Consider the following 17812-nt stretch of genomic DNA (forward strand, 5'->3'; position numbering starts at 1 on the left):
GGAGTTCTGTGTGTACGTACCGGTTAAAACATGGGGAAGCAGTATCAGTGAAATGTTTATAAGGGTTTGCTCTGGATAGAGAACCCATGCAAATCCAGCAGAAATATTGCATACAGCCGGTACATGTCATCTTGTTACATCCATCTAATTTCTGGTGGGAAAGACAGAGAAAAATATCAAGGCTACAAAAGCAAAAGAGAAATGCACATGCCAAAGTGATTTGGTACAACATTCTCCTTGTCTTCCCCCTTTTCTAATGCAGGGTGGAGATATACAGGTAACACACAATGATAACTATGAATGCCTAACTCTTTTGCATTACAAGTAAAATACAGAAAATACTTAGCAGGTGTTCCTACAATTAGATACTCAGCAAAACCTCTTCTGATAAACAGTAAATACAAACCAAACATGTATAAGTGAAACATATAGTTAGATTAATATTAAAATGTTTGGATTTAATATGTGGGATTTAAACTTTTTACATAAATCTAAGTAAACATTTGGTACCAAGTCCCCCATTCTATAAGAGCTGAGGCATGTTAGAAGTGGTTAAATAGAAGGCCAGTTTCCTTAATGGAGTAACTGGGGCATCACTACCAGGGTCAGCTCAGATATGATGGATTGGAACAACAGAGTCAAATGCAAAGACATATTTCAATTTTGAAACATATTAAGATTTTGTCAAGAAGCAGTAGATGTATCTATCTATCTTGACTCAGATGTCTCCATTTCATAAGCAGGCACTTGTAAAACAGCTATTAAATTCCAGGGTAAATAGTTCGGAGGAGAAGTCAGGCTTGATTCTTTTTTAGTCACGTAGATGAGTTAAGAGTTGACTGTAGCTCGAGTATGGCCTCTTTATAACCCACTCAATTTTGAGGTGGATATAATGTGAGAACAACTGTCACCGTATGAAAGCACTTTGAAATGGGAAGTCTACATACATTTTAGGTCAATAACAATATTTAGTAGTAAATTTACATCTTCCAAGTTAAGAAAGTTTAATAAATACCAAAATGTGTTTTCTTAATTAGTCACAAAATTAAAAGGCTTCTTGAGGAAATCATAACATGCTTGCAATTAGGTTTGCCTCCATGTCTGTCCCCAAACCTTTACCTCGATGGGAGTCCCACAACATGGGCAGCTCTTTGAGTTCTTTTCTAGCCACTCCTTACTTTCCATCTCTTCCAGTGCCTTCTGAATCACCCTCTTACCATACCTCTGTTCCAAAAATCTTTTATTGGCCTCATCTGCTTGCAGGTACTCATTTCGTAAGTCCATTAATTTCTCTAGAAAGTGAAATGGAAAATTAACTTTTATACAACTTGTAATGCTGATTAAAAACCATTGAAATTGGCCATAACCTTTGACTACTCAATAATGCTATTCCTGGGATTTTATCATAAGGAATTAATCTAAAGTAAAGTTACATATAAAAATGGCAAACAAATTAAATGTCCAAGGGAATAATTACGTGTGGAACCACTTAAGATATAATATTTAGTTATTAAAACTTATAATTAGGATGGCTACAACTCAGTTAAAATACTCATTATGGAATTCAGAAAAAAGCATATTTAGGTTGTAACTAGGTAAAAATTACACATGCATGAAAGACAAAGAACAGACAGGAATCCTCCAAGTAAAAAAGCTGGACTTGTTAATGGTGACAGAATAACAGCTTATCTTTTTCCTTTGATTTTAACTTATTAATGTTGATATTTTTGTGCAACTAGCACAACTAGTAGTACAGTTTAAGACTGACTTATCTAAATGACACAAAGGTTGAAACAGACGCTGATTTTCTACTAAATCAGCATCATTCACCATTTGATAACAACAGGCCTACCAAATTAAACAAAAGCACCTAAGGGCAAAGACCAGCTGTTCAATTCTGTATATAAAAAGAAGCCAGTGAATAAAGTTTACCACCCACAGGAAATGAAAAGTCCCTCCTGTCAACTTTTCCCCTTAATACTCTTCAATCTGGTTTCTACTGCTTTATCACTTAACTCAAATGGAATGGGCAGCCATTCCCAAAGGCTTTAGTTGTAGACAAAGCTTTTGCTCACAATTCTATTACCTTAATTTTTCAACACAATTAATTAAAAACCTCTCTCAACAATGTTCTAGCTATTTTATTAATTTACTTTCCTCACATTATTTAGAGGTGGACATCTTCCCTCTAAATGCAGTGGACATCTTCAGGGGCGGAATTCTATCTGCACTTTTGCTTCACCTGTGAATCCTTTCTCTGTGTTGTGCATTCCCATGACTCCATCACTTCTACTTAGATGTAGCAGACATGTAGTTTTTTATCCTGTCACTTTTATCTCCTCTACTAATTCAAAGCGTTTTTATGTTCCTAGACATCTTAAGGACAAAAGTTACTGCTCTAATGTTCTCAAAATAATAAAATTATTAGTATTTCATATATTTTGTATGGTAATATGGAATATGTAGATACAGAGACTGAGAAAGAGATTCCTAATTTTGCTGAAGCCCCTAAGCCTATCTTTGATTTCTTCCCCAAACACTGTGAAACACCTGAAATGTACTTCAGCCTCTCAGTGATAAGGATACAGAAGTCTAAAGTAAAGGCTAACATTATATTCTGGTGAGTTCTCCATCCCATCTGCCTATAACCACTACAAGACTCTGCAATAGGCAACTGGAAGTACTGTATTTACTCATTCCCCTCTCAGGGTCCTTTCTTAGAGATAATGACACTCTGCTAACAATTAATAACTATAGTAATACTGGCATTACTAGTTACCATTTTGTGGTTTAAGACTTAAATATAAGACATAACACCATAAAACCTCTAGAAGAGAACATAGGCAAAACACTTCCTGACCAAGGCAATAGAAATAAAAGCAAAAATAAACAAATGTGACCTAACCTAACTTACAAGCTTCTGTACAGCAAAGGAAACCGTAAACAAAATGAAAAGACAACCTACAGGCTGGGAGAAAACATTTGCAAATGATGTAACCGACAAGGTCTTAATTTCCAAAATATACAAACAGCTCATACAACTCAACAAAAAACAAACAAACAACTCAATGGAAAAATGGGCAAAACAACTAAATAGACATTTCTCCAAAGAAGACATCCAGATAACCGAAAGACATATAAAAAGAGGCTCATCACTGCTAACTATTAAAGAAATGCAAATCAAAACTATGATGAGGTACCACTTCACACCAGTCAGAATGGCCATCATTAAAAAGTCTACAGGGGAGGACTTCCCTGGTGGCGCAGTGGTTAAGAATCAGCCTGGGGGCTTCCCTGGTGGCGCAGTGGTTGGGAGTCTGCCTGCCAGTGCAGGGGACATGGGTTCGAGCCCTGGTCTGGGAGGATCCCACATGCCGCGGAGCGGCTGGGCCCGTGAGCCACAACTACTGAGCCTGCGTGTCTGGCCTGTGCTCTGCAACAAGAGAGGCCGTGACAGTGAGAGGCCCGCGCACCGCGATGAAGAGTGGCCCCTGCTTGCCGCAAGTAGAGAAAGCCCTCGTGCAGCAGCGAAGACCCAACACAGCCAAAAAAAAAAAAAAAGAATCAGCCTGCCAATGCAGGGGACACAGGTTCAAGCCCTGGTCTGGGAAGATCCCACATGACACAGAGCAACTAAGCCCATGTGCCACAACTACTGAGCCTTCACTCTAGTGCCCGCGAGCCACAACTACTGAAGCCCACGCGCCCTAGAGCCCGTGCTCTGCAACAGGAGAAGCCACCGCAATGAGAAGCCCGTGCACCGCGACGAAGAGTAGCCCCCGCTCACCACAACTAGAGAAAGCCCGTGCGCAGCAACAAAGACCCAACACAGCCAAGAATAAATAAATTTATAAAAATAAAAATAAAAACTAAACTTTAAAAGAAAAAAAGAGTCTACAGGGGACTTCCCTGGCAGTCCAGTGGTTAGTTAAGGCTCCACGTTCCCAATGCAGGGGGCACGGGATCAATCCCTGGCCAGGGAACCAAGATCCCACATGTCACACATCAAGGCCAAAAAAAAAAACCAAAAAAACAAACAAGTCTACAAATAACCAATGCTGGAGGGGGTGTGGAGAAAAGGGAACCCTCCTACATTGTTGGTGGGAATGTAAATTGGTGTAGCCACTATGGAAATCTGTATGGAGATTCCTCAAAAAACTAAAAATAAGAGTTGCCATATGATCTAGCAATTCCACTCCTGGGCATGTATCCAGACAAAACTATAATTCAAAAAGATACCTATGTTCATAGCAGCACTATTTACAATAGCCAAGACATGGAAACAACCTAAATGTCCATTGCCAGAGGAATGGATAAAGAAGATGTGGTATGTATATAGATACAACAGAATATTAGTCAGCCATAAAAAAGAATGAAATAAGGCCATTTGCGGCAACATGGATGGACTTAGAGATTATCATACTAAGTAAACTAAGTCATAAAGACAAATACCATATAATATCACTTATATGTGGAATCTAAAATATGACACAAATGAACCTATCTACAAAACAAAAACAGACTCACAGACATACAAAACAGACTTGTGGTTGCCAAGGGGGAGGGGGGCTGGGGGAGGGATGGATTGGGAGGTTGGGGTTAGCAGATGCAAACTATTATATTTATATAGAATGGATAAACGACAAGGTCCTACTGTATAGCACAGGGAACTATATTCAATATCCTGTGATAAAGCATAATGGAAAAGAATATAAAAAAGAATGTATATATATGTATAACTTAATCACTTTGCTGTACAGCAGAAATTAACACATTTTAAATCAACTATATTTCAATAATTTAAATAAATAAATAAATACACAAACGAAAAAAAAAATAGTTACCATTTTGCATTTTACATACATTAGCCCATTCTCAAACTATGGTTAAGTACCAGTTTTTTTCCCTCACTCTGTCAAGGACCAGTACTTTTGCAAAATATAATCAAATGAATTATTAGAAAAATGAGGGTAAAAAGACAAAAAATATAAGCCTAAATTTTTACTAGATTTGACTGCCATAAAATTTAGTCAGTGAATAGCGATAGCAAAAATGTTATTAAACTTTCAAACACTGACTCTCAATTTCTGTATTTACCTTGTCACAGACCAGTATTAACAACTATAACAACTTTAAGTAGCACTACAATAGGTCATTTCAAACTTACAATAACCTTATGAAGTAGCTATTATCATCAGCCCTTTTAGTTTGAGAAACACTAAGTCACCAAAGTCTAGTCAAATTGATGTCCAGGGCCTGATTCCTCAAACCTTAATCTAGATCAGAAATGGCTAACAGGTTTTACCTCCTGTGACTACCTCAATAGGGGGTGGCCTTCTGAAGCACTGTGTTGAGGAAGATTCTGAGGCCTCCCTGGGCTCATTGAGAAAGCACTTGATGACTGATCAAACATGTGTACCATGGAAACAAGAGTGATAGCTTAGATGCTCTGCATGTGCCGACCAGGATCTACATTATTGCATATTCATAGACAGAAATTACTCTGTCATTCCTTCCCTGGAATGCTCCCCCCGATATCTGCGTGGCTTGTTTCCTTACTTCCTTCAAGTCTTTACTCAAACCACTCTGCCAGCGAGGCCTCCCCTGGTTTTTCTAAATAAAATCCGAAGCCCCTTCCCCTTCAGAACACTTCATAGCCTGTCCCTGCTTTATTTTTTTTTTCCTCTTCAGCATTTACCACCATTGAATATTCTTATTTATTTTGTTTGCCTATCTCCCCCATGAGAATGTAAGTTCCATGAGGGCATTTGGTCACTGCTATATCCCCAGAACCTAGGACAGTAACTGACTCAAAAATATCTGTTGAACAAACACAGAAGAACACAATTCTTCCAAACTGAAGAATTGAAGTGATGTCTCTTTTTATTTGTGGGGGGGTGCGGGTAGAGCACTGGGATACTGAGTTCACACAGTTACAACCTACCTGCAGTCACCTTACATGGAGAAACCCCATGGTAGGTCAATCTGCATAAAGTACAGAAGGCAAAATTGCAGCTGGAACAGATGCCCATTGTGCAGCCAGGCTCCTGCATCACAGGCAGCTGGCAGGATGGGCGGGGGCAGTACACCACATCTGCCATCAGGTCCAAGGTAGACTGGAGGAGAAGGCGGTCATAACGGGCAAATAACTCTGCTTCCACTAGCTCTTTGACCTGGAGGGAAATATAAAACATCATAGGTTTGATGATTTCCCAACCAGTTCTGATCCTGAGTAGATCCTTAGGAAGCTAGCGTAAACCAGAGGCACATAAACTAAAACTCTATCTCCCTTCAAAATCAAACCAAGTATGGGAGGTCTACATCTTAAGTGAGATGGTGGTTACATGGGTCTACACATTTGTCAAAACTAAGCAGACGGTACACTTTAAATGAGTACATTTATGCCTTAATGGAGTTGACTGAAAAAAAAGGAAACCAAGCAGGCTGTCTTTAAAGTCTGTAAAACATTTGGTTAACTATTCTAAGAGATAACCCCTCCAGATCCCAACCTCACATAGAGACAGGGTAGTAGTTCCCCCACCTAGCAGATATACAGAGTAAATCACCAGAATTACTTTACTTTTTTAACGCTCATCCCTGCAGAGGACCACTCATTCCAAAGCCAGCAAAGGAAGCATTTACATTTGCTTAAACTAAGATCATGGCATTCTTGATGGATACAATGAAACAACTTGTGGGCTGGCTCCCAGGCCTCAGACTGCCCTGATGAGCCCTATCAAGAAGTCCCAGGGTCGCAGCTGTGGGCACCTGTGGTTCACCCCCTGGCACAGGAGGTGGGAGGCTGAGCACCACTGGGATGTGTGTCATCCTTTCTCACTGTCAAGATACACGTGGGGCATTTTGCTCAAGTCACAAGTTATTTCAGCAGGTGACCCTTAGAGAAAGCAGTTGGTACCATCACAGAAATCTTTTCTGGGACAACAATTAAATCATGTTGGTTTTTTTTTTTTAAGTTTATGAATGGATTGCACAACAAGGTAAAAATAAAGTTCATCCTAATAAAAAAAAAAAAAAAAAGAAGTTCCTGAGAAAATGTCTCCCTTTGTGAGAGAGAATTAGGGGGCAGCTGTCAGCAGAGTAAAAGAGTTACCTGACCAGGAGTGGCCACTGAAGGGCACTTGGGTTCTGGGCAGTTGAGGCACTGAACTTGGCCATCTCTGATCTGGATTTCAAAGTAGTCCTTGAGACAGGCTTTGCAGTACACATGCCTGCACTCCAAGAAGTACATGCACTCACTACCCAGCTTCTCACAGAAGCAGATATTGCACAGGAACAATTTACTATTAAAGCATTTTATCTGTTGAGCCTGATCGAAGTCCAAGATTTCCTGGATCAGACTGGACAACGATTCCACATCCTGCACGGCTCTCTCGTCCACAACTTCCTCTTGGTCTACATCAGATCCAGCAGCTCCTCCAAAATCTAGCTCTGTGTTGGAAGACGCTTGAGCCATCCTCCTCTGAACTTTTTTCTGAGAACCCATCTTGAGTTCAAAAGGAGAGATAATATTCAGGTACGCTAAGGTCTCTTCTTTAAGAAACTGCATCCAGGCAAACAGGACCACGCTGCCGCGGTGTTCTTCCCACAGGTTGTCTAAGTGCTTGCACAGAGCAGACAGCTAGGGGAAAACACATGAAGATGCTGGTGAGTTTGGAAAGATGACGATGCTGTCAACTCCTGATTTCCCTTGAAATCTTTTTAAGTCAGGCCTTTCTACTTCCTAACATGATTTTTCACTTCTGTGATAAACTGTGCTGCACAACAGCATCAGTGTTCTTATCGAAGCACTTCTTAAACTATTCAGCAACAGGAGCCACAGTGGAACACAAGGTCAGAAGCTAAAAGAAGTATCATTAAGACAAGAGAAACAGCAAGACTCTACCGGATGTAGAACTAGGTTTACATACGAGCCACTGCAACGGAGGACTTTTTCTGTTCTTTATTTTTCTTCACGTTAGTATTGCTACCTCATGCAGAAGAGATCTAGCTCTAAAATGAACTATTTCTATTCCTTGGAGTCCTAGCCCTGTAGGTACCCTACAATAATGATTAGGAAAAGAACAGTTTAAAACTACCATCCAAACCTTAAAATTAATTCTTTCAGTCGTATCAAGAAGCCACCTCGTGCGAAAGAATCACTAACAGAATCTAACCTCAGAGTCCTTGGTATTCAGATTTACAAGCTGATTTTAACTAAGCAATCTGGGCTTACACCAGATCCTGGCTAATAGAGGGAGGCAGGCTGATATTGAACCCAGACATGATTATAAGCCCTTAACATGGTTTGGCTGCCATAGGCAAAGCTCACATTTCCTAACCTAAGCAACCAAAGTTTAAACTACTTTGACTTTTCCTCCTTAAAACTGGTCTGTTCAATTTGAAAGGCAAATGTAAGAAGATTTTCCATTAGAAATGTAAAATATTTTTAAGTAGAGCTCAGGAATCATAAGCAGCTTTTCTTTTTAAGGTAAACATCAAAAAATAAGCCTTCCAGATGTAAGTAAATTTTGTAAATTTGAATACCAACTGAAAAAGGACCACATTCTCTCTTCCTTACGCTGCGTAGTGCTATTCACTAAACCCTATACAGGCACAAAATTAAACACTTACTGACTACTTCAAGACTGCACAACTAATGCTTTTATACATTTGCATGAATATGCTTATATGATCAACCAGAAACCTGATGAAATCTTTAAAATGTAATAAATACTAAAAGGGAAGCCTTGTTCGTGAGTATTGTTTGAGCTACCAAGTCCAGTTGAAGAAGCCATTCTCCTCCATCCTCTTTTCTTCTCTAGTCCCTTCTCAAGAGGCATCTGGGATGTACATAAATGTGAGGAATAAGGGAGGTAGAAAGAGAAGAGCATGCGAGAGATTGTGTATATATATTGGAAGAGGAATAATGGAAAATACTAGAAAACTAAACCCACTTCTATCTACCAACCAAATTCAGTGAGGGACAGGTCCATGAATCAACTTCACTATCAACAGGTGAAATTCATAATGCCAAGGAATCAGGGCCCAGTAACAAACAAGAATTGAAGGAAGAAGGAACACAGAACAATTAAAATGTCAATTATATGGACAAAAATTTATTTGATAGAAGAACCCTACTGTAATTTTAGCTGTGTAACATAAAATAATGAATAACCCTCTTCTCCCCACACCCTAAAAGCCAGCATTAAGTAGATGCTATTTGGCTGGAATCTGAAACTGTATATGTGCAAACATGCATGGACATAAAGTATCAAGAGCTCTCTGGAGAAATGGGACTATAAATATCTAGATAATTCAGTCAACTCTCAGTGATCTAAATGTCAAACATCTTTGATATTCTTGGGCAAATCATCCACTGCCTTGCATGTGTTGCCTCTGACACAGATATTAAAACGTAAGGTAAAATTCCTTTTTATTCTATATGTATTATTCTTTTTTAAAGTTTAATTTTGTTTTTAAACTGTAAGTTCAATTTTACAAAAGCACTCTCATCTAAAGATTAGACTGGTGATGAGCACGGGTGGGAATGAAAATTACACGATCAAAAAGGAAAAACTCACAGCTGTTCCTTGAGGTCAAGTAACTCTGACAGCTTTTGTCTTAATACATCAGCCTATCAATCTTCATCATGACTTCTAGAAAAATAACTGCTACTGATCCATTATCTATCCCAGAATACATTATATTAGCTTCAAGCTATATTTATGTCTCAATCAAGAGTTGAGGTTGTTACTAGAAAAAGATATATAACCCAGAGGAAATGAAGATCATAATATAAGATCTCAAGCCTTAATGAGATATCTACAGGAATCATACACATTTCTATTTGTGTGCATTCACACCTATGTGAGAGTAGTCAACAACTCTGTTATTAACATACAGACTTTTAAAAATAAAAGCACTCTTATGTTTTCTTAGGAAATATTTATTATAACTACATTAGCTCAATTTTAGTCCTCCTAATTACAATTAAATCTTTCATTTAAGGAATGGATAAGAAACTAAAAAAAATAAAAAGCAATACCAACATCTAAGGAAAATGGGAGGACCTTATAGTATCCATTACAATACAGGTTAAATAGGAAAATAGCAAGACAAGGAGAGAAACAATATACTTGATTAAAAATTACTCCTACTGCAATTCAAAATGATTAATTGTTCTAATTACGCCATTCTTTTCTAAAACACCAAACATTTTCAATTTATTAACATTACAATTCATGAAGGCAAGGGAAAAAAAATTACAAAATCAAACCCATTTGTTCTTCATGCACTGAATTCAAGATCATCAAGGTAGTGTTCAATTAAAGATGATTTTTAAGTTTCTAAAAATGGATAGGAGAAATTAAGTTTCGGGTCTAACCTGAGTTGGTGACAGCCATTTGCCACTAAGTGTGAATGAAGGTGGGGCGGAGGATGGATAATCTGGTGGCAGTTCAAAGTTCAGCACAAGTGGAGGCAGAAAGCAAATGGTGTATTCAAAGCCACTATTCTGGAGACACTCATTTGAATTGCCTGAACCAAAAACAAAGATTAGAAAGGATCAGTTGGTCAACACTTGAGTGTCCGTTACTGTTGAGCAGTGCTCAAGAAAAACGTAATGCTTTAGCTGAGGGGATAAAAACCCTCCCCCAAAGCACCTTCTATTCCCTAATGTACTTCGTAGCTGCCACCTTAAAAAAAAAAAATCTTGTAAGCCCTTAAAAAAATCTACTAAGCATCATGAAATTTAAAATGAAGATACACAACTTATTCTTGTATACACTTTTGAGTATAATTCCTAACACTAATGACAGGTAATACACAATGATTTCTTTTGTTGTCGTTTTACAGTAGATGATTAAAGACACAATCTAGAGAAAAGGACGTTTATTTCTATCAAAGAGCCATGACCTACTTAGACCAGCATGTGCCAACTACCCATGAATCATAGTTGGGAGAATTTGTGCCAATACAAGGATCTCTTGAGGGCAAGATACAACACACAACACTCTCACAATCAAAGTTTCATTTTCAGTTATCACACTTACTTTGTTTACTCAAAGCCTTTATAGTAGAAACATTTTGAGAAAGTGTCCACAGATGACATCTGGTACATTAGTATCAAAAGTACCAGTTTTCAACTTTTTTCTAAAGCAGAAGGTCACAGAGTAGCAGCAAGTGTCATGTGTTTATGGTGGTTGAAAAGATTCTGGAAACCAAATAGTATTAACAACCGCCATGGTACTTTAAATCTTTCCAAGTGTTTTCACATATATTATTTCATTTTCTCTTTTATTATCCCTATTTAACAGCCAATGACTCATGGCTAATGAACTGCTAGTTAGACGATTAGGATGCATGAAATATGCAGGATAATATCCTAATTCAGTGATCAAAAACGCAGAATCAAATTGAAAATTGTTCACCCCCAGCTCAATTTTCAATTAAAAGAGAAACAGGCATTAAATCTGTAATACTACCATATATCACTAATGCCTATAAACACAAGATGATAAATAATTTAGGGTACACTAAGAAACTGAGAATAACCTTTATTTAGAAAAATCTGTTTAAGAGAATATTAACTAACCGCTCACAAATATCTTGAAATTTTGTGGTAAGTCCAAATAGATCCTGGTTTCTCCACCTTGGACAGACTCTGCTTTTCTAAATTCATCTCCATCATAAATACTCGCCAGGGCCAGCAATTCATCCTCCTGAGCTTCTCGGTCTTCTGACGACATCTAATTTTCTGAGGCGCTGAAGACAATCATTCAAGTCAGTTAAGAACAGAAAAGGCACAGAGTTTGGAAAAGTCTAGTGGCACTGTCCACGCACCCCCCCACACCCCCCAAAAAGAAAGTTCCTCAAAAACAACTGCAAAGAATTAATCAATATTCTCACTTTTCTGTCAAACTAAAAATGACAGGCATATCTAATATTCCAGTAGCTCTGCAACAGTAACAGCCTTTTCCAAAAAGGACAGTTGTGGTTCTTTTAATTGCTGACTTTATCAGTTAGGTATGATTTAAGAAAAAAAGCACAATCAAAAAAATCACAAGTTAGTTTGACTTGCCCACTGAACTTAGGAAAATGCCTTGCTCATAAAAGTAGTCAAAGTATACTTGATATGCTTCTTAAAAATAAATGAATTTTTTAAATCCACAGCAATCTCTAGGACAGGTTTTCTCAATCTCAGCGCTACTGACATTTTGGAACAAACAATTGTTGTGGGAGGTTATCCTGTGCATTAGAGGATGTGTATCAGCATCCCTGGCTTCAACCTACTAGATACCAATAGCATCCCTTTTCCTCAAGAGCTGTGACAGTCACAAAATATCACCAGACACAGCCAAATATCCCCCCCTTGCATGGGGGAGGCGGAAGAAAATTGCTCCCAGTTGAGACCACCCTACTCTAGAGAATGTTACAGGGACAGGTACTATGTAAGACAGATAACTGAGGAAGTAGCAAAATAACATTAAATTTTTGAAACAATGATGAATTTTGTCAAATCAATTTTAACATTTATCATTTTTTAAGGTAACACCAACAGTGAAAATATGCTACAATTAAACTGTACAATGCTTTTTTTTTTTTTCATTTTCTTCAAGCCTGTTGGGAACCCACAACAGTTTGTGTGTAACAGACGTTACAGTGGGGAGAAGCCAGGGCCCAGACAATGCTTTTTAATCGCAGCAACTGAAAGATACACCACACCATCAGATAATTTAAATGTGCAAAAAATATGTAGTGATAATCTATGAAAATTACTTTAATAAAACAACCAACAAAAATTACCATTCTATCAATTAAAATATTGGACTATAACTGCATTTGCAAATATGCTCCCTCTTGGCTGAAATATTTTTCTAAATTGAAATGCACAGAATTGAAAAGTTAGGACATGGTTTTTCACATTATACAAGGTGACACTACAAAACTTAGACAAGTTCATTTAAAATGATTCCATTTTCAAAAAGTACGTTTTTCCAGCAGATGATAACGGTTCTGCTTAAGCTGTGTCCCTAAGACACAGTGACATATTCTATTCGAGGTCAGTTAGTACCTGTTAATAACAACCAGAAGAAAAGGATATTAGCACTGCAGTCCGTATTTCAGCTCAGTTTGGAACTCATGCAAATCTCATTTATTCTCCAGATGATGGAGATGAGACTGCTGAAGCTGGATAAGAGGCCAAGATGTGGAACTCATACTAGGTATACTACAGAAATCCTGCCAACTGCAGAAAAAAAATACAAAAGATGGTGTTAGGACCCTCTTCAAATTTAAATTCTGAATTTCCATTACCATCACTCAAATCAAACACATCCTAACACACAGTCAATCCTAATCTACAGCTGCATATTACTCTCCTAGGTCAGCCTAACTGAGGCACGTGGTTGAACGGACATTTGCATGTCCCCAGTAATAAGAGCGCCCTTCTTATCTGACTGCCTTCAGCCCCAGGAGGAGCTGAGAAGAAACACCGAGGTCATACGAGAGGACAGTACAGCATGCTCCCATAACAAACGACTTCCTGCGGTTTTCTTGATTTTGTTTTTCCTTTCCTCTTCTGCTTCCTCTATTCCTTCACTTCCTATCTCCCTCCAGTTTGTCCTCTTGCCTGCTAATGAATTAATCCTGCCAGGGACACTCAACATTAGGTTAATTTAAGCAAGACAGCAGGATATTTAAAAACAAAACAATAAAAGCGCACAGGCACACGCACACACACACATACACACTTTTAAGTCCTATTCTAAATGCTTTACCAGGCTTCTTAACTGGGAATGAAGGAGAAGGGGAGAGTGGTCCATAGATAGGTTTTAGAGAATCCTATGAACATCCTAATATAATATGCAAAAAATATGATATAAAACCATAATTTTAAAACCAGAGTCTCAGATGTGTGACTCCCAAATAAGCTAAGAATGAAATTCAGGATTAATTTACATTTACTGAGTAGTATTACTATGTACTATACTGTCTTTTCACATTACTTAATTGTAAACAATTTTACCAGGTGTAGTACATGGTGATAATGTAATTAAGCTTTTTGTTTCTTCCTGTTCAAACATTATAAATGGGGTGAGATGAATTTATAGTTTCTGGTTTTAGATTAGTGTTCTCTACCTTGTCTGCATGGTAGAATCACCTGAGAAGCTACTTTTAAAATCCCAATACCCAGGCTATACCCCAGAGCAATTCAATCAGGCATCAGTAGCTACCCAAGCTCTCCACGTGATTCTAATGAGCAACCAGGATTAAGCTCTACTCCAAGCTGTTTCCCATCGGCAGCTCCTCATGACCTACCCCACCAGACCCCAGCTTCTGAAGCTGCCACTGGGTCCCAGTCCCTTAATTCAGATCGCTGACCTAGATTTTCTTCTGATTCTATCCATTCAGCTTTCAAGACCCATGTCCAAAGCCCCTACTCCATGTAAAAATTTCCAATTAGATATCATGTCTTTCTTTAAAAATCCAGCAAACTTTTCTACTGTAACTTTCCTATGACATTGTCACAACCCACCTTGCGTTACAGTTCTTCCTCTTAACTTGCACTTCCTCTCCTACCAGACCGCATTAGCTCCTTAAGGGTGAGGATCAAGTCTTTTGCATCTGTGTATATTGTTCTCAGCATCTAGCAGTGCCTTACATTAGACACTGGAAAATGTGAGAACTGAATTGGGGTGAGATGCAGTGTGCTCTAATGGGGGACTAGAATCAAGGTTCAGTGACAGCGTTGCCACATCCCACTAGGAGCAGGTTGGGTCGGTCGTCACAATAACAGTAAGAACAGTCACTTAGGGAGCTCTTACCGTGTGTCAGGCATTGTGCTAAGTCCTTTAAATGCATTAGCTCGTTACATTCCCACAGCCCCATGGAGCAAGTCCTGGCCCTACCTCCATTATACAGAGAAAAATGACATTTTAAGTCCTTGCTGGCCCAAAGTCACACAGCTAATACATAACTAAACCTGGATTCAGACCACCCTGTTTCTTCAGCTGTAACACGGGAACGAGAATAAACCCCGGTAACAGGACACAAGAGAGAATTCAAATTTAATATTACTTTTGGCAAACCGGAAACCGCTACACCAGTGAGGGAAGGCCCCTCGTCCGCCGGGTTTCCCTTGGGCCTGGGAAAATCCTACTCATACTCCCAGGCCACACCGTGCGGGCTCCAGCCCTGGGGTCTGCCCTGGCTCCGGGGTCAGCACGCCGCTGCCGGTGTCTCCACCGCTCACCGCGGGGTGTGGAGTCCTTGTTTGTGAGACTCATCTACAACTTGGGGGCAGGCCCGAGCCCTGCTACCTGCCCCGGCGCTTGGACACGGAGGGCGCTGCGCGGGTGTGGGCCGGCCCGGGGCGTCCCAAAGGAGCAGAGCCTGGACCTTCCCCTTCCTCCTCTAAGCGCCCCGGGGGTCTCAGCCGGGCCGGGCTGTGGGCGCCCCGTCCCGGGTCTGGGGAGCTGAAGCCCGCTGAGCAGTCCCGGCCCGGCAGCCCTTCTCTGCCTCACGCGCCCGGAGCGCAGTCCCCACCGTACCTTCCGGCTGCCCCGCCGTGCCGGGTCCGACAGTCCCGCCCTCCACCCTAACTCCGGGTCCCCTCACCTCCACTCGCCGGCTCCGCCTGGAGACGCCCGGCTCAACCAGCGTACCGCCTCTTCAGTCTTCGGAGCTGTCAGCTGAGCGGCGCGGATCTGCCTGAGAGGCCCCAGCGTGAGAAGGGCTCTGCGCAGCCGCCTTGACCGCCCCGGCCCCTCGGCCGCCCCCCGCAGGTCAAAGGCGGCGCTGCAGGAGAGACCACCGTCACCCGTACCGCAGCCTGCACACTTAAGTATGCCTCTGGAGAAGTTGACACAAATGCAGATTCTGGGGCCCCCTACCCAGGGGGGTCCTTTCAGTACTTCTGTGACAGTGTCCGGGAATTAGAATTTTTACCAATCCCTACGGGTGATCATGAGGCAGCGATCTACCGGGGGCAGACATTCCTGTAACAATCCCAGACCTGCTCCCCCAGATAGACTAAGCAAGCCTCTTCCCCCTCCTCGGATCCCGGTCTCAGAAATGCTGCCCATCTTTCTGGCACCTCCACTATGAAGGCATTCACTCATTGTTCATAACAGTAATAACTACCACGTTTATTAAGCATAGGATGCTTCAGGCCCTGTGCTACGTGCTTTATGTAAATTTTCTCTTTATCATCACTATAACCTTATGATTTCGGTACCATCTGTTATTCCCACTTTACCAGTGAGAAAACTGAAACTTAGAGAGGTTCAAGAATTTACCAAAGGGTACACGATTATTAACAGGCTGAGTGGGAGTTAAAATTACATGTCCCCTACCTCATGCCATAAGCAAAAATTAATTCAAAATGGATCAAAGACCTAAATGTAAAAGGTAAAACTAAAAAACTCTTAAAAGAAAATGTTGGAGTAAATCATGAACTTGGATTATGCAATAGGTTCTTAGATATGAAAAAAAGCACAAGAAACGAAAGAAAAAGTAGATAAATTGGGTTCATCAAAATTAAAAACTTTTGTGCTTCAAAGGACATTATCAAGAAAGTGAAAAGACAACCCACAGAATAGGAGAACATATCTGAAAATCATATATCTGATAAAGGTTTAATAACCAGAACATATAAAGAACTCCTACAACTCAACAACAGAAAGACGAGTAACTCAATTTAAAAATGGGCAAAGGATCTGAATAGACATTTCTTGAAAGAAGATATACAAGTGGTCAGCAAGCATGTGAAAAATGCTCAATATCATTAGTCATCAGGGAAATCAAAACCCCAATGAGAAGCTACTTCATACTCACTAGGACTGCTATAATAAAAAGAAAAATTAAAAAAAAAAAAAAAACAAGCTCATAGATACAGAGAACCATTTGGTGGTTGCCAGAGGTAGGGGGTGGGCAAATTGGGTGAAGATACAGCTTCCAATTATAAAATTAATAGGTCATTGGGATGTTATGTACACCGTGGTGACTATAGTACATAATACTGTATTGTACACGGTATTTGAAAGTTGCTAAGAGAATAAATCTTAAAAGTTTTCCTCACAAGAAAAAAAATCTGTATGTATGGTGACGGATGTTAACTAGACTTACTGTGGAAATCATTTCTCAATACATACACATATTGAATCATTGTTATATACCTGAAACTAACATAACGTTTTATGTAAATTACACCTCAATAACAATTTTGAAAAAGAAGACAGACAATAACAAGTGTTGGTGGGAATGTGGAGAAATTGGAACCCTCATATATTGCTTTTGGGAATGTAAAATGGTGTAGCCACTCTGGAAAACAGAGGGTCTGCATTTTCATTTTGTGCTGGGCTTCACAAATTACGATGCTGGTCCTGCACCCAGGAGAGAAGAAAAGCCAAGTGGGAAAAAAAATCGGGCACTGGAGGGGCTTACCTGGCTGCCACAGAAGGGAAATTTTTGAAATGCAAATAATCAGCCCTAATTTTCTGTACTGTAAATCTTGACCGTTACAGAACAGAAACCTAACTACCCCTGTAATGGACACCCAAACCAGAAATATACTCCTTAAAAACGTAAAGGAAGGAAGAAGACTCTCTGAAGCCATTCACTAATATCATTGTTCATGTTTGGCCAAAGGAAATAAAATCAAGAGAGAAATGCATGGCAACCCTACCCCAGAGTGCTTGGAGGTGAGACCACGAACACAGACAGAGACCTCCCAGATGCAAAAAGTGAGGGAGCCGAAGAACCAGGTCGGGAAATTCTCACAAAGTCGGAGTAGGAGGTGAATTGTGACACC

At 39.9% G+C, this 17812-nt stretch overlaps 1 protein-coding gene across 9 annotated transcripts in view; it reads right to left on the reverse strand.

Annotated features, from left to right (window-relative positions):
* The window catches only part of RNF14 (ring finger protein 14), a 41090-nt gene that overhangs the window by 3619 nt on the left and 19659 nt on the right, over positions 1-17812 (reverse strand). Inside the window, exons 1-9 of one of the 9 annotated variants that reach the window (XM_082454230.1) lie at positions 17687-17812; positions 15619-15711; positions 13073-13246; positions 11594-11763; positions 10385-10536; positions 7112-7639; positions 5945-6173; positions 1120-1292; positions 21-151 (exon numbers count right to left, since the gene is read on the reverse strand). In XM_082454230.1, coding sequence (XP_082310356.1) covers positions 21-151; positions 1120-1292; positions 5945-6173; positions 7112-7639; positions 10385-10536; positions 11594-11747 — 1367 coding nt within the window. In that variant the 5' untranslated portion in view covers positions 11748-11763; positions 13073-13246; positions 15619-15711; positions 17687-17812. Of the gene's footprint in view, positions 1-20; positions 152-1119; positions 1293-5944; positions 6174-7111; positions 7640-10384; positions 10537-11593; positions 11764-13072; positions 13247-15618; positions 15782-17686 lie in introns of those variants that run through there. The other 8 variants (XM_082454231.1, XM_082454229.1, XM_082454233.1 and 5 more) reach the window with 8 other exon arrangements.

Source organism: Balaenoptera physalus (assembly GCF_965194825.1).
Source record: "Balaenoptera physalus genome assembly, chromosome: 3".
NCBI lineage: Eukaryota > Metazoa > Chordata > Mammalia > Artiodactyla > Balaenopteridae > Balaenoptera > Balaenoptera physalus.